The sequence below is a fragment of the Sardina pilchardus genome, chromosome 7, assembly GCF_963854185.1.
Source record: "Sardina pilchardus chromosome 7, fSarPil1.1, whole genome shotgun sequence".
Taxonomy (NCBI): Eukaryota; Metazoa; Chordata; class Actinopteri; order Clupeiformes; family Clupeidae; genus Sardina; species Sardina pilchardus.
This window is the reverse complement of record NC_085000.1, coordinates 11,340,351-11,358,090: the sequence shown is the minus strand read 5'-3', so window position 1 is coordinate 11,358,090 and position 17,740 is coordinate 11,340,351. Positions and strand designations below refer to the sequence as shown.

General features: G+C 40.4%; 2 protein-coding genes across 2 annotated transcripts in view; one reads left to right on the top strand and one right to left on the bottom strand.

Annotated features, from left to right (window-relative positions):
• The window catches only part of fam120c (family with sequence similarity 120 member C), a 35,075-nt gene extending 33,371 nt beyond the window's left edge, over positions 1–1,704 (bottom strand). Inside the window, exon 1 of the mRNA XM_062540751.1 lies at positions 290–1,704. Coding sequence (XP_062396735.1) covers positions 290–811 — 522 coding nt within the window. The 5' untranslated portion in view covers positions 812–1,704. The remainder of the gene's footprint in view (positions 1–289) is intronic.
• Positions 1,705–3,221: 1,517 nt separating this feature from the next.
• On the top strand, positions 3,222–12,701 carry LOC134087318 (isocitrate dehydrogenase [NAD] subunit gamma, mitochondrial-like). The gene is made up of 12 exons (XM_062540749.1): positions 3,222–3,349; positions 3,829–3,882; positions 5,730–5,827; positions 6,066–6,181; positions 6,282–6,342; positions 6,478–6,610; positions 6,717–6,850; positions 6,961–7,063; positions 7,689–7,835; positions 7,932–8,026; positions 8,594–8,654; positions 11,413–12,701. The coding sequence occupies exons 1-12, from the start codon at positions 3,272–3,274 to the stop codon at positions 11,515–11,517; spliced, it is 1,185 nt and encodes a 394-aa protein (XP_062396733.1). The 5' UTR covers positions 3,222–3,271; the 3' UTR covers positions 11,518–12,701.
• The last annotated feature ends 5,039 nt before the right edge of the window (positions 12,702–17,740 follow it).

The window sequence follows — 17,740 nt, the reverse complement described above, 5'->3', positions numbered from 1 at the left end:
GACCTGAGCAGAGATTACTGATTTTAAGAACTCCTAGAACATCACACAGTCCAAGTATACTACCATACGGTGCAACAACTATACACATCACATGCACTTATTCACATGAAAAATTTCAATGAAAAATAAAAGCAATATATATGAAAATAGCATATAAGAAAGGGGGTATTATCAGTTGCAAACAGTAAATAAAACAGTTAACAGTTAATAAAAAATAGTTTTTACACAGACAAACATAACACATGTCTTAAGTAAACGGTCGTGAAGCATGATGCCATATTTGACTTACCCGCACACGGAAGCGGAACATGGCGAGGCGGACACAGTGGCTAAGGCAAGCCGGGGGCAGGAACCAGGCCCGCGGAGGCGGCGTGGCCTTGCTGCCGACGTGGTTGACAATGAGCTGCGCAGTCTGCCGCTGCCCCTGCGACCGCCGCGCCCACTCCGGCCAGCGATCTTTTCCGAGTGTGCCGTTGAAAATCACTACTAGCTCCAGGCCTCCCTGATACAAACAGGCCTGCGAGAGAGCCGCCAGATAACCGAGCATCGCGTTCCACTCGCCTCCACATACCCAATCTGTCTGATAGCCGCCATACAGACGTTGCAGGCCAGAGTCGGCATCCACCAGAATTCGAGCCGGCGGAGGTGGTGGAGGCAGAGAGCTTGGGTGATGGGGATGATGATGGTGGTGGTGGTGGTGGTGGTGAGGGGGTTGCCGGGCTGCTGTTCGGGCGAGTTTAAGGAGGTCTACGGGAACAGCAGCTCCCGGGCAACGCTTCTCGAGATACTCCTGGAAACCTTGAATTCCCATTGCAATGTTTAACGTTACTTAATTCCTGTGCAAACGATCAATGTGGGATCGTGCAATGTGAAGTTGAAGATGCAGTAACCAACGTAGTAATGCTTGTCTTCTTTAAATGAAGAATCTGTTTACAGTTAGCAAACTATGTTATAAAACTTGACAGCCAGTTACACGTTGACCAGTACCTTGCCAACTACAGCAGAATAACTGTAGCAATTTTTCAAATTTGGTCGTAAGAGTGCAATGGTGTGTCCATTCCTTTCGGTATATTTTGGTGGGCTGCCAGAATGACTATAGCACAACTACCAGATTAACTTTTTCGATCAATTACAGTGTTGCTATCTGAACAAATACAAACTTGCACAACAATGTTACAATAACTAGTAACGGCGCGCAAGCTAGCTAAGTAACAGTTATGATATCGACAATGTCTCAAACACCACAAATATAATCCCACTTGCTAGCAAACTGGCTACACATTTGCGGAGCAATTTCTACGCATTTGTTCCCAAACATAGCTAAGTCGTTCACACCACAATGGTAATTTTGACCTTAAAGAAAACCATGCAACCCTTTGATTATCGACAAATTATGCTGAAGGCTGACTAGCCAACATTAACGTTAGTTAAATGCCTTCTGCTAGTAACAAACTAGCTAGCTAACTTAGCTGGTTAGCTAGCTAAGGTCCCGGCGTGATTGACGCGTCAACTAGCTCGCTAGAAAAGACAAATTGGGGGCAGACACGATGCGGAATGAGATGGGTGATTAAGAAAAAAATAAAGTAAAATAACTAAAATAAAATAAAAATAAAACCCCAACTTTGTCTCCCTCGCTCTCTTTCTCACTCACGACTTCATGTTGAGGAGAGGAACATACTTTCAAGCGACGTCGGCCATCTTGCGACTTCCTCGCGGACTAACTAAAAGTGGGAGGAGGTATCAAGAGGAGGAGAGTGGGCGGGGTGAGGACCTGGCAGCCGGGAGTTGTATTTCTTATTTCACATATTTTTCATTGTAAATATATAATTGGTCTAATGGAAGACTTCAACTACCAAGATAGTAGTCAAAGGTACAGCTAGGTCATACAAAACACTGATTTCTAACATCAATAGGCTATATCAAAAAAATGTATCCCAGTAGTAACAAAACAGTCAGTGTCATAGGCGTATTATTTACAATGAAAGTAAAGCATTTCCTTCAGGGTAGCCTATTCATGGCAGGGGCAGACAGTCAATGATCTGTCAAATGTAGGCTACAACAGGGCACAAACCTGCACAACAGCTGGCAAGCTAAGTAAGTGACTTGTTAAAAATGAATTCAACTTTATCTGAACTAATCCTGATTCATATGATAGTCAAGTTATTGAATTACCTCACAAGTTCACAACAGTGACCATCCTCCCTGGGTGCTACAGCACACTCAAAGTTTCCATTAAATGAGTATAGGCCCGTAGCGCACTACACAAGCACTACACAAGCACTACACTAGTCATGTAATATGTTTTATTCAAGGAATTGTCATATTCATGCACAATACAATGCACAAAGGATTTCAGGGAAATGTCATATCCTGCCATCTCCATCAACAGGTGTTTTTTTTTCTTCTTTTTTTCCAAAAGTGGTGAGGTAGCCTAAAATATGTCTAATCAATAGCGACTTTGTAACATAGTAATATGATTCATAACAACTCTGCTGCAACAATGCTGTTGTTCTATAGCTCAGTGTGCCTGTCCATGCAGTATGACAGACATAGGATTGCATTATCACATTATCAAATTATAAAATAGTGTGAGATGAAGAGGGAAAAAGGACACAATGCTAATCTGTTCTGGAGTTTATGCCACATATTAGTTAACAATCTCATCCATTTTCATCCACCCATCTGTTATTCAGAGTGCGAAACCATGCATTTTTCTGTATCTATACTCTTTTTAAAGGAAGGTATAGTAACCCCTTTGCCATAGCTAGTTTTTCCTGTATTTATCTAATTGATTTTAGTGAGGAAAATGAAAAGTAAATATCAGATATCTCATTGCAGTCCTCATCAATGTCATAGTCATTCCCTTCAAACATGTCAGTAATGAGAAGGAAGAAAGAAAATGCCCCCGGGGTTGTAATTTCAATTTCCCATTTCAATCAGTTACCCTGATTGGACCATCCCAAAATGACTGAGGCGTCTGTCTACCGCTCTGGCCTGTCTCAACCATAAGCTCTCAACCCTCTCAACCAAATGACCATGATAGGCATGACGTTTACCTTCGCAAACGATAGATGTCGCTACAGGCAAATGTCTACAGCGGCTTATCCTGATTTGACCACTGATCCTGATACAGCCAACGGGTCATGGAATGGAACGCGAAGTTTGTTTGGCTGATTTGCGATCAGTCGCACCGCCCACTTCATTTAGCACGTAGTCAAGGCATTACGCGACGCAACTGATAGACGAGCTAGTTCATACATTCGGGTACAAAATGTCTCCCAGAACAGTGTTGACAGTATCCCGGTTATTAAAACCGACATGGGGCGGACTAATGGGCAATGTGAATAATGTAAGCATACTATTTGTTCACTAGATTTCCTTCCACGTTGTTCAGTTACTTTTTCCACATATGTGGTGGCTAAACCTTGCAGCCTGCCTACCGACGCTGTTCATCCTGCAGCGAACCTGCCAAGGTCATCGTTAGCTTGTAATCAACATTTAAATTATGTTCGGTCTATTTATTGTACCGATGAAATAACCTTAGTGTGTTTCTGGTGTTACATTAATTTGTATTACCACGTCATTGGACGTGTAACGTTTTGTTCTGAATCGTTTTACGACGGTTAATCTAACGTTAGACAGGTCAAGTAAACGCCGATAAGATCTCTTGAGGGCAGGTGTCAGGTGCTCTTTCGGAGACTTCTTTTCTCTTCAAATTAACTCGGTCTTTCATTAATTGAGGCAGACCATTTGAAGGTTACTTTCTACGGTCAGGTCAGGTGAGTTGTTTGTGACTTGATGACAACCCTGGTGTTCTGTTACTGACAGGTACACCGGCCAGCCTCTCATGTATGCGTTCAGAGAAACAAGTCCTCCTACAGAGTAAGTACCACCCGTTGCAATTCCACTTCACTTCCAAGGTAGACAGGCAAAATATAATTATGGCACCATGATGAGGGATGGGCAAAAATGCACCAAATGTAACCTCATGTCAAGTGTATCAAGATAAACTACAAAATACAGTAGTCACACCATGTACTAAAGTAAAATACTGTATTTTAGTATTTTCGAAATACTAAAAATACTCTTCAAAGGGAGCATGAAATCAGTTACAAACCTACCTGTCTGTCTATTTAATCTATTCTTCATCAGTAGACTGACTGTTGATTAAGTGGATAGTGTTTGAGAGCAACAACTTTTCTCTGCCTATGATGTGCTCTAAAAGCCACAACTACAGAACTTGTCAAGTGGTAGAAACCATCAAACCTATTGAGAGCCACAGAATGTGGGCTTAAAGCAATCCAATTCAGTTCTATTACCTTAAAATAATGACTTCAAACTCCATATGTACTGGTTGGATAGTCATATTTATTTGGTTACTAATAATTAAGGTTCTAAATGGAAAAAAAAAATAGTAAATATACTGCCCATCCGTGACTATAGTTTTGTGTAAATGCCCTTTGATTAAAGAGACCCTATGCAACTTTTTCATAGTCATAAAATCGCTTAGAAATCGTTGTTTTGCTTGACTGACCAGTTTAATCGAAAACAGTAATATTTCCTCCCGCCCCCAGTGTCCCTATCCGCTATTGCAACCTTGCAGTTTCTGCAGGAGACGATCGTCTCCTGTTTACATCTGGAAGTCTGAGACGCGTAAGGAACTAGGAGAACCACGCTTGCAATTTATATATTTATATATAGCCTATATATGTATAAATATACACGCTAAAGCTGTTGGGGAAGCTCTGCAGAGAAATATGCAAGCATAAAACGATCGAAAACGAAAAACGAAACCGAAACCAGAGATGAAATCGCCAATCCTGCATAGTTCCTCTTTAAATGTAAATTTAACAGAGGTTTAAAAAAAAAAAAAAAAAAAAAAAAAACCTGAAAAAAAATCTTTCCTCATAATCCATCCACTTGGACAGATCAGCGTCAATCAATTTGTCTCTGAACGTCTTGAACCATCAAACCAAGATGAACCCTTTCTTAAATGTCACTAACAATATCCATCATGATTGTAGGCTTTTTCCATCCAAACCTCGAATTCACCAGAACTGGGCAAACCATTTTACCTCCTTTGCCAGTCCCATACAAATTGAATCTCATCTGCAATTTTGTCAAAAGGGGAAGCAATCAATGCCATTACAAGTGGAACATACAGGCAACCTCATCCTTTCCACCTACCAGTATAAATAAGCCAGTGTTAACACAAGACTGTGGATGTCTTGCTCTCTCCACATGATTAACAATCCCTGTTCTTTCCCTCTGACTTTCCAATCCCTCCAACATGGGCCAGGCTATTGTAAGTACTAGGATATTACTGAAGAAGACCCCTCTACTAGTACCGTCTGGATAGAAGTCTTAGTCCTGTAGTTTACTGATAGCATATATTGAGTGTACTTGTATTGCACTAAACAGAGTGAAAAATAATCATGCAAAAAAATGTAATTTGGAGTTCTGCGCCAAGAGGGTGTGGGATCAGGAGCAGGAACATTACAACCTCAGAGAACCAAAAATATGTTTGGGATGTCAAACAGCTGACTTTCACTCTAGTTTATCTTCTTGCATGCATAGATTGAATTTGTAGATGAATCTCAGGCTAGACTATTTTGCTGCAGAAGTTTTAAGTTTGCGGTGATGCCACTAATGGCAGGTGAGTCACTGATGGTTGATAGCAGGTCATAAGTCTTTCCATGACATGTGAACCTGTTCTCTCCATTTGGCAGCCCCCTCCGGCTAAGTATGGAGGACGACACACGGTCACGTTGATTCCCGGAGATGGCATCGGACCTGAGCTGTTCAACCATGTCAAAGAACTCTTCAGGTCAGTCACCAGTTCACTCCCTAGCACTGATCAACTTCTGAATCTGGAACACTAAATCAGGGCAGTTACAGAAACCATCATTGTGCCATTGTGTAACACTCTGCTTTGGTTACATTGTAGCCAAAGTCACAGTACGTTATACATGTGACGTCTAACTTTCCCCAACATTTGACATCAGGACTACGCTGAACTGAGTTATTCATCTGTTTTGTGGTGTTTGTTCACCACCTTCATGCAGGTTTTGCTGTGTGCCTGTGGATTTTGAGATTGTGAAAGTGGACTCAACAGTCACCTCAGAGGATGACATCAACAATGCCATTACTGCCATCAAACGTAATGGGGTGGCACTAAAAGGTAGGTATAAAAGTTTGGGGTTTTGTTTGTGCATTGACCGTTTCACACTTGTCACATCATGCCGAGTCTAACTCTTTAATTTTGTTGATTCTGTGTCTAGGTAATATAGAGACCAATCACAACTTACCCCCCTCTCACAAATCAAGGAACAATTTGCTTCGGTAGGATGTAGTTGACTGACAAAATTTGTATTTAATTTAAGAATAAGTAATTATTTTTTATTTATGCATAATAGTAGAGTATTTTTTTCAGTCATCTATTTACTGTTTGTTGATGGTCTGAATTTTATATTGTAGCACCAATTTGGATTTGTATGCCAATGTGATGCACTGCCAGACCCTTCCTGGTGTTAATACTCGTCACAAAGACATTGACATCATCATCATCAGAGAAAACACAGAGGGAGAGTATAGCAGCTTGGAGCATGAGGTAGGGAGGAGAGAGAGAGAGAGAGAGAGAGTGTGTGTAATTGTGTAATTGTATAATTTACACTTGTGCCTCTTCCTCACAAGTTCTCTCTCTTACACACACACAGAATGTACCAGGAGTCGTTGAGTGTCTGAAGATCATCACTCGCATGAAGTCCTTGAGAATCGCAGAGTACGCTTTCAACTTAGCACGGGAGAAGGGTCGTCGCAGGGTCACAGCTGTGCATAAGGCCAACATCATGTAAGTATTTCGGCCCAGCTCCTACTCTCACTGTGAACGTCAGCTGAACAGAGGGAGTGTGTCTGGTGACCTGAGATGCTGTTTCAATCCTCTATTTTAAAAACCTACAGGAAGCTGGGCGATGGCCTGTTTCTGCAGTGTTGTAACGAGGTGGCAGCAGGATATCCAGATATCCAGTTCGACAGCATGATCGTTGATAACACCACCATGCAGGTATTTGTAATAGAAATGAATGCAACAACAACACATTAATTCCTTTCAGCATTGCAGTATTATAGTATTATACTTTACTTATAAACGTCAGGACAAAATGACTAATCCCAATAAAACGTGCAGTCCAGAATTCTACTCCAATTATTTTCATCATTAGCCAATTATTCCTCGATGTCTGATTTTTGTATGTGCTCAGGAAAACATGTACTAAGTCCTGGCTCTGTAAGTGGGAAACAAAGACTCAATCTACTAGAGCCTTTCAGTGCATTGTCTCTGGAGCTTGGAAGGTGGGGCAGGGTTGTCATTTGAATAGCTGTTGAGTTCAAATATCAACAACCTGTCATCAATATCTTACCCATTTTTATTTTTTTTTTCAGTAGTCTGTCTGATGTTTGCACAGATATAATTCTATTGGAGTCAATGCAATGTTAAAATGAGATGAGAGCATATTTCCACAGTTCAGTTCAATTTGTAAGGCAAAGTGTACACATACAAAAGCATAAATACCGTACTTAAACCACATCGTCACAACAGAAGCAGAGGCGGTGTGAATGAATTTGGCTTGTTGTAGTTGTCTGTAAGATCTACTGTAAACATATCCTTTGCATTATCCCCACACTTGCAGCTGGTATCCAAACCCCATCAGTTTGACGTCATGGTGATGCCCAACCTGTACGGTAACGTGGTCAGCAACGTGTGCGCTGGCTTGGTTGGGGGTCCGGGACTGGTGCCCGGCGCCAACTACGGCAAGGACTACGCCGTCTTTGAAACGGTAAGAGACTCTGGGAAGGACACATTTGGCTGGAGTTTGTCGGCACTTTGAAGTGTGGAATCCTCTGAGAGCTTGTGTTCCGCCTTTGATTTCTAGGCCACCAGAAACACAGGGAAGAGCATTGCTAACAAGAACATCGCCAACCCCACTGCGACACTGCTGGCTGGCTGTCTGATGCTTGATCACTTGAAGTTAGTCCTCATTTGTCCTCCTAGCTGCCTCTGTATAAGAAAGTTATGGCTGCTTTCATGCAGTATTCTCAGGGCAGTATTCTCTTGTTCACGACAAGCCGTTCTTTTAGATACATTGCATTGCATCTGATTTACAATATACGGTAGCTAATTTATATTTGCAAGATATCGTGTCTGAACAGATAGAGTTTAGATAGTGTTAACAGTTAGGAGGAGGTGGAAAGACAAATGAAATGGAAATCAAAGAAGATGATCCTCTGTGACTATTCTGTGCTCTAATCTGTTACTAAAATCACTTTGTTAGATAGAATAGTAATTGTCTGATCTTCCTTGTCATGGTAAGACTACTGAAGTTAGTTAGAAGGATTGTCTACTTTTCTGTATGAGTACTGTATTTATAAGATATTTTCACGTTTCCAGAACTGCATAATGAAAAACTTTAATCTCAGATATTGTAAAATACTTTCCTTCATAGTATTGATGAAATAACTCTATAATAATCAGATATTGAAAATGTGGATTTGTGTTTTGTTTGCTGTTTATGTTTCTGTCTGTGTTCCATTGCAGGCTTCATGCATATGCTAGCATGATTCGAAAGGCTGTCAACACCACTCTGTCAGAGACACGGGTATGAGAACATCATGAACACACTTTTATCACAATCACAATACCAACTTATACACTATTATATAGCCTTTTCACTTGTTATTCTGATCAAGTAAAACAACAAAAGAAAAAAAAAACTGGAAAGATTTATTATTGTTATTAAATAGGCTGTTATGGGTCAGGAATATTTCTCTGGATACGTTTTGTCAATCTGGGATGCGTTTCTAGAAGGCGTCGTATGCTAATGTGTCGCAACCTTGGGAGTTCACTCCTTCTTTTTTGGATTTGGTGTTTCTAGAACAGGAAGGTCGTTTGAACGTCGCACCTGTGTCGTTCCTTGGTTGGTGATGTCGTCAGTGTCAGGAGCGCCTAACCAAAAATCACAAAGTTGTTGATTTCTTGTGACTCGGCTTATTAGGCTGGTTTTTACCATACTAAGCTCAATCTTTTAAGATTGAACATTAGTCTGGGGAGGCTGCGCTTTGTTTCTACTGCACAAGAGGCAAACCTACACGCAATTTGCTTTAATTTGCGTGTAGGTTTGCATTTTGGTAGGCTACTATTATGGTATTTACAAACCCTGAAAGTAAGCATGTCGTTCATAAGTACAGTGGTTAAGGCAGATGGCTTGTCTTTGCAAGATCGCAGGTTCTAATCCAACAACTAACAAATATGCTTTTGTTTCTGACTGCATGCAGTGAAACGTGGAGATAACCCTACTAGATAATGCAGTGGAACTATTATTTAAACTGATGTCGTGTTCCTGGTCACTCGATGTAAAGCAATTACATACAGTATATTTAGGGTCTAACCTATTATTGTGTGTGGTATGCCTGTTCTTACTCAAAAGTGACATGGAGAGGTAAGATGCGAACTTTGGTCGCGCGCACACATTGTACTGATGCGCTTCAGCTGACCCACGAGATGGATAGCGTCATCTTGCGATAATTTGTCATTTGTCTAGGCCAAACATTTTTACCAGATAGTTAACACAAATAATGGCTTATATTGGTCAGCTTAAGTAAACTGTATCATATGCTTGCAGTAGGTTTATGTTTTTCCTGATGGTAAAGATAATGCCAACATTAATCACTTTGGGTTTAAATTAGAAATATGTCGACATAGAGAATTTCTAGGGGGTGGGGTATTATACGTTGCCACTTTTTCCACCAATGAAATGTAGCGCTGCATCATCAACAACATTGTTGGAACTACGGCGTTCAAACGCCGGTGGTAGCGAATTGCAACACAGGTACGATGCTTTCTGGAAACAGGTGTAACACTGTCGTTGTTTGATCGCAAGTTGCGTCGCACCACGGTGGTTTAGCAATGCCGTTGAATAGAATAGAATAGAATAGAATAGAATAGAATGTCTTTATTGTCATTGCATTTAAGTACAATGAGATTCATAGAGCCACTCCAGCAAAGTGCATCAACGCATATACAATATAAAAATCCATTTACAACACATTCATTGCAGATTTACACCCACCACACACACACACACACATATACACATGCATACACACGTTTCAATACATCCTCCCACCATCCACTGCAATATTGCAAACATCCTCCATGCCACCTGTGTGATAAATAATAAAAGCATGTGATAAATAATAGTAAAAAAATATAAATGAGCGTAAAGTGCTGAGTAACAATGCAAATAGCATTATTAAAAAAGCTATTCAGAGTTGCTAACTCTTCTAGAAACGCACCCCAGATCATTGAGTTTTGTCTTGGAAGCCTTTTGCCTTATGGTACTGGGCTAGGTATAAAAATGTATTGGTTAGGTTAAGTTAATTTTCAGTGGCCTGATTTAGTTGCAGTTGACGAAACTTAATCTACACCTATAAGCAACTACATCAAGTTGAATTACACTAAAAATGAAAGTGAACTTGCTTGTTGTTTTCATTTGTTCCAAGGAACTGATCATGACATGACAAGTTTTCACTTTACAAGTGTTGTTGTCGAGTGTTAAAGTGGGGCTCATCTAGCTCACTCAAAACAAGATCAAAAATATATTGAGAAACAACCAGTGTGGTGATCACGTGGGGTGTGCATGTCTCTGTTGCATCACAACAGACGTCAGCACGTCTTTCTAAGACGTAGAAACCTTTTCAACAATGCTTTATTCTCACCATGTGGGGGCATGTATAAAGTATGCTTCTGGTGTATTCTAACACGTCAGTTTGTAATATGTTTAGATCTTATCTGATTGTTTTTGGATCGAAGACATGCATATGGCTGTTACATCATTTTTACCGTAGGGGAACTACAATTTTTAAAACATTTATTTATGCATGGACAATTGTTCACACATGAAGTGTTGAGAGAATTGCAGGGAAATTAAATCTAAGAGATCTGTGCTCTGTTGCCATTTTCATATAACACCATGTGTCTTGCTTCATCATGTTTTACATGTTTTACATGTTTTTAAGCCTCTGTGTCTAGTAAACAGAATGCGTTCCTCATCCAGAAAAATAATTGCCAACACAATATTATATAAATTTATGTAAATTCACACAGATTTTGTATGAACCTGGATTGACTTTCAGGACATTTTGTTGAAAGACTCTGCGATGTTCATAAGTATGTGTTTATGCAGTTTACGAAATAGGCTTTAGCATTAGTGATTCAACCAAAATGACAGTGCTCCATCAACAGCGACTTCATCCCAACTCCCAGAATAAAACTAATCCTGTCCAAACAGGATAGTTCAGTAATTATATTGTGACATTGCTCTCACTCTTTGTCTTTCTCATTTGAACTCTTCAAAGCTGCACACGGCAGACCTGGGAGGTCAGGGGACCACGTCTGAGGTGGTGCAGTCCATCATGAGGGAGATCGAGAGCAAAGGGCCTCTTACCGTTGAACCCATGTAACCTCCACACCCAACCCAGCCCAGCCCAGATCAACCCAACCCAATACAGCCAAGGCCAGTTCAACACCCCTGGCAGGTATATTCTGTTGGTTGGTGCTGTACAGTGACTGTGAAAAAACTATGGACTGTATGGCGTGAAATTAAACCAAAACTGGTCAGCTATATTGGCTAAATCTAATTTTTAGTTTTTTTCTGATGGCTTGGCTTTCTACTGAGCATTTGCCATCCATAGTGGCAACTCTTTTTTTTTTTAACAGTCATTGGTGTTATAAAATACTGTAGATACTTCTTGAGCTTCCACCAACATGTACTGATAAATATAGAAGTAAAAGTGCACACTGGTGGTAGCAGGAGTAAGCATAATTCAAACCTTGCATTAATTGTTCAACTCAGTCATTTTGTTTCTATTCTATTTGTTATTGTAGACAGCAACTGGACAATTTTACAATGCCGTCAACATTTCAGAATTACCATCTAATGTTACTGTAAATCAGTTTGTTAAAAATGTTTGAACAAGCAAATGCTTTGCACTCTGTGATCACCATAAAATTATGAATGTCTCTGTAATTCCATTGGGTAAAAGTAAACTCACAAAAGAATATACACATATTTTAGTTTCACATTGACACAAAATTGGACCAAAAATTCATCTTAGAGTGGAAATTGAAAATGCTAATGATAGTTGTTTAGAAGGACAACATTTACCCTTCACTATTTGCTGTAATGTCCATTGGATACTGCAGACAGGCTTTCAGAATATGCGACATGACTTGATCAGAGTCAAACAGACATGGAGTGTTACTCATTCTCTAAAATTACCTCAGAGGTCAAGCAAGAATTTGTTGGATTTTAGAAGAGAATGTGATTACCTTAGGACAGCAACAAGGTGCGTCTGACGTAGATCAGGTTGATTTTTACATTGGGTACATAGATCATTCGCCAGTTACATATGTTACAAAGTAGGAAATAAGCATTTATTTGGACTTAAGCTTTTAGAAGGTGTTCAGTCAACACATTTCTGTTCAGAACATTTCTAAAATTGTTATTGTCATTACTGTTTGGTCATAAATTACTGCTCTGCATTTATGACATGCAGTTGTTATATGTGTCCATTTGTAGTTCCATAAAACTGTGTGTATTCTCAGGATAATTTACTTTGAACAATAAAAATGCGCTACTAAGAAACTTTCACTGATCACAGTCATTATCAAAGGGAAAAGAAACACCAGCAGGGGGCAGCAGTGATCTTGACAAAGGTTTCATACACATTCAGGATGTGCATGGATGCATGACACAATGTCAAATGCTATTAACAATAATACTGTTCTTGAAGCCTCTGTCATAAGAGTGATACAACTATGTCATAAACATGTCAAGGCGTATCAACAGTAATTTGTTGTCATGAGATAAATGCTATGGCATCTGACATCATGAGAGTTATCAAAGCTGATGACTCGTTTGATGATGTAACGTGTAATGATCTGTTTGCTAACATGTGACTATTAAGGTAATCGGCACAACATCTCTCATGATTTCAGTTGCCATAACAGCCTGTTACACTGACATTACAATGTCACACAATATTAGCCCTAATAAGCCATTGCAAGATTTAAAACGGTAGAAGGCATCTGTTATTGTACTCTTGAAGGAGAATTATCAGAGCCTTTAAGTAAAGAATTACCCTAATAACTTTGTCAATCTACCCGTCCCTAGCTGTAATAATTGCACAAGTCTGTTGTTATTGATCATAGTTTGTGAGATTTCACAGTTGTTCCTCTCAGGCCCTGCTCACCAAACAGATCATATTTGCAACCTTAATATCCCTGATAATACTCAGCAACACTAGAGCAATAACTGAAAATCAGGTTTCACTGGCAAAACAAATCTTATGTGTTCTCTATTTTAGTGTACTCTCTCCATAAATGCCCTTTTAACACCACAAAGCATGTTTGTACAGAGAGTCATCACTATTGCCACTGTGCCCCGCCGCAGGGAGACGATTAATATGTCCTCCGTGACAAAGTTAATCCGAAGTGGTGGATTTTAACAAGGACTTCTCATGATGCACAAGACTGAAATTTAATAAGGTTGTTCTTTTTGCAAGTGCCCAAAAGAGTTGAGAGAGTTAGTCGGTGATATATGTTGCATTAAATAAGCCAGAATCTTTAAAATACCTTTAAACAGTTATTCATAATAATTCATAATTCATATTTCCCTAAGCAATGTAAACAAAATACTTCTATGCATTGCTAAAAGAAAGGCACGTCTAGTTAATATCATGTCTTTATGTAATGTTTCTTTGATGCAGGTGATTATTTTACACATTCACAATTGTCAGGTTTGAGAAATGTAAAGATATGCAGTATGCCAAGCAATAATGACCCAGGCAAAGAAAGCTTTCTCTTTTCAGAATACAGCATCATTTCTTCTGGTACCAGAAACGACATTTTGCCCTTTTAAACAAGACAAGTGTTCTTTCACTGACTCTACCCTCTGTGGGGGCATCAGCTCCAGTATTCTTAGCCTCATAAATTAGATACTTCATTAACGTAATTACCTTGTGCCGTATCTATATGGAGGCAATTAATTCCACAGATGACTATTAATATGTGTCATCAATACTGCAATCACCCATTTTTATGTCGCCAGTGAAACAAGAATGCCCAAATATATTTCATGATTGATAGCAACATGAAAGGTTTTTCTTTTTTTCACTTGATCCAAGTCACCATATTTCTATCTGCTGTCTAGACTTGGCAAGAGTGCCTATCAGGGGATCTGGGATGTGAGGATTTTGGACGGCCTTGTATTGGAGTTGACTAAAGAATATTTATGAGTCCATTTGTCTTGTAGAGTGGCTGCACCAAATATGCATCCAATAACCCAATTAAACGGAAGAACGCAGTTCCAAGAAGATAGAATTAGAAGAGAGTTTGAGGTGCTGAACAGTATGTTGCTCACATCCATGCATAACCCTCATTTTCAGTTTTCCTGTACTATGGGCTAATTATTTCACCAGGAGGTGTTTTATAACATTATATTACAAACAATATTACTGTAATGTAATAAACGATAAAATCAATATAATTTAATGTGGTTATTATTATAATGGGGGTTAATAACTGTATGGTAATAACTGTAGGTGTAGTTTAAATAGTTAGTCTGTTGGCTGCTAATTATTCAATAAAGAGTCAGAAATGTCAGAGTCTTTATAACTGGAGTCTGATCAAATTCTGGTAAAGTCTACAGAAAGAGAACAAAGAAAGTGACAGGTGGACATTTGGGGAAGACTTCAAAAGAGCAGACGTCACCTTCCGTACTTCAAATTAATTTAAGAGCTTTTTCACTAATGAAGAAGCAATTGGGTGGAAGGAAACTCTATGTTTGCCAGGACAGAAAGGATAGACAGTGTATGTGTGTGTGTGTGTGTGTGTGTGTGTGTGTGTGTGTGTGTGTGTGTGTGTGTGTGTGTGTGTGTGTGTGTGTGTGTGTGTGTGTGTGTGTGTGTGTGTGTGTGTGTGTGTGTGAAAGCGACACAGACATGGGATGTAAGAGAAAGGGCAAACTAAGATGACAAGATCAAAGACAAGGGTCAGACAAGGAAGGTTAAAACAAGTAAGCCAGTGACACTGTTATTGTAAACATTCTTCCCTCTCATCTATCTCTAACTCTCACTGACACATGAAGCTTTCCTTTATGTGGCCTGTGACCTCACGGGTTAACATAACACAGCTTTCTTTCTAATACACATATTCCATTTACATATACGGACGCATAAACGGACACAGTTATCTTGAGGCAGTATATGGAGCAGACAGTGGATAAAAGTGAAACAAAGAAATTGATATTGGCACTCAAAAGAGGCAAACATCTTGAGTTATCAGGTAGGCAGTGTTTGCCCGAAGTCAGCAACTAAAGAAGAGATTGCAGTTAAGGTGAAGAAGGATAAATTAAAGATGAACAAATCTTTCTTGGAATTCGAATGGACAGATGGCAAAGAAGTGGTGGATGAAGGATTGGAGCATGTCGGTGATGACAGGTTAATCACCTCACATGTCCAAACCTCGCCTAAATGGCACATCCCCAAAGAGACTCTCTAAGCTTCTATCTTCCTTCCAGCCATTTAAACCACACATACACACACACCTACAAAAACTTTATACACACATACTGTACAGTGTACACACACATACATTACAGACATAAGCATACACTTCACACACAAGGCTAAGCAGAGTATGAAGTAAATGGACTGAAATCCACAGGTATGTAAACAAAACTCCACTTTTTATTTCCCTTGGTGTTTCCATGCACACATCCCTCATCTCCTAACACGGGCCAAACGGACATAGGACCGAGGGGACCAATTCGGAACGCAGACGAAGACCAGACCCTGGAGCTCGTCTCGTTCCAGGCGAAGAACCATAGTCATGTCAGCACAGGTCTCTTTGGGGGTGCTTCTCAGGGTTGTTCTGCTGCATGTTCCAGGAGCCCGGCCCAATAAGTGTCTCAGACAGTCTCTCTCTCCTCCTCTGAGTCTGTGCCCCTCCCCTCGCCTGCCCATTTGCGGCGTCCTCTTCCCTTATCTTCCCGCTGGTTTACATGCAGACATTTGGTCAGACTCGTGTAATATTCATCAGGCCTGTCCTCAATGCTGATAAAAGCAGGACAGGTCAGATCACAGCGGAACTCCAGACGTCCCAGATGGAGCACTTGTGGTCTCGTTTTTGGTGATCAACATGCAGTCTTTAATTTTAGAAAGATCTTTGACAACAGTTCTGTTAACACACACAGATACACACACACATTCACAAACATAGACACATACTTACACACATAAACCCACAATGAACAACATAAACACAACATAAACACACAGACAGAGTTACTTACACACACACACTGACACGCCACACCACCATCACCACCGACTGACTTGACGATGTAAAAGTATTTAACTCTTCCGCATGCTCTTCCTCTCCTCTATTTGTTGCTCTTCTCCTCCATCTCTGACCATCACGCTGTTTGGCTCTGTTTTTTTCTTCTTCTTCTTCCTGTCTGATTAGTGTCGACACCCAGTGCCCTCCCCAAGACCTGCAGTCACCTTCCATTAGCTTCAGTGCCGCTAACGCTGACCACTAAAGCATGACGGAAATAGCGGATGGAAGTGTGTGTGTGTGTGTGTGGGGGGGGGTCTAGTTGAGAGAAAGAAAAGAAAAACACGGCATCCATTTGAGGAATTTACTCTGGGAGCCGGGCAGCAGCAGCAGTGGCACGAGGGTGGTGTGACGTGAGAAATCACAGACCAGCTGGTGCTCACCTTGCCACACACACACACACACACACACACACACAGAGACTTTTCACTTTTCCAACACATATACAGTATACTGTATAACACATCAGCATAAACACTTGTGCACACACATACAAACATATAGACACACTAGAGAATCTCGTCACACACGTACAAAAGAAGCGTACACACACACACACAGCCCAGAGAAACTCTTAGTCACACAAACACGCACACACACACAAAAAGTGGTGAGGTGTGGCGGTGTGTTTGAAATGTCTTGGAGAAAGCGTGAGGTTTGATCCTTCACACATGTTCCCTTTACTCTCTCCTGCCCTTCATGTTATGCATACCACACAGCTGTTGTTTTCTTCCTCTTCCTCTCTCTCTCTCCCTCCCTCTCTCTCTCTCTCTCTTTCTTTTCCCCTCTCTCCCTCCCTCCATCCCTGCTCCCTAACAATGTCTTGTGCCATCTGTCCACTTTTTCCATGACATCTTCTCCTCTCCCTATGTAGCCTGCCCACCAGGAACACCTCACCTCCCAGAAAGAGCCTTTGATGAAAGCTGCTCTCCTCAACATGCCGGTCGCCGTTCTCCTCTCCCATCCCTCTCTCTCTCTTTTACTCCCTTGTTTATTTATTTCTGTCTCTCACCCTTTTTCCCCTTTATGTGTGTTTCTCATAGAGGCCTACAGTACCTCTTTCTCTCTCTCTCGTTCTCTCTCTCTCTATCTCTCTCTTTCTCAATTCAATTCAATACAAATGAGCATGAGCAACGTTGTCAAAGCAAACCTATTTTAAAGTAATCCAACATCTTTAAAACACCGGCACTGTACAGCTAATTTTTTTTATGTCATTTGTATGCTGTTGCAGAAATTGGAGCTAGTTTATCCTCTTTCAGTGGGGAGAATTTAGATATAATTTAGGCC

Coding starts and splice junctions, on each gene's coding strand:
- LOC134087318 (XM_062540749.1), top strand. CDS start 3,272: ATGTCTCCCAGAACAGTGTTGACAGTATCCCGGTTATTAAAACCGACA. Junction 3,883..5,729: donor GAAACAAGTCCTCCTACAGA/GTAAGTACCACC, acceptor TCCATTTGGCAG/CCCCCTCCGGCTAAGTATGG. Junction 8,027..8,593: donor CTGATGCTTGATCACTTGAA/GTTAGTCCTCAT, acceptor GTTCCATTGCAG/GCTTCATGCATATGCTAGCA.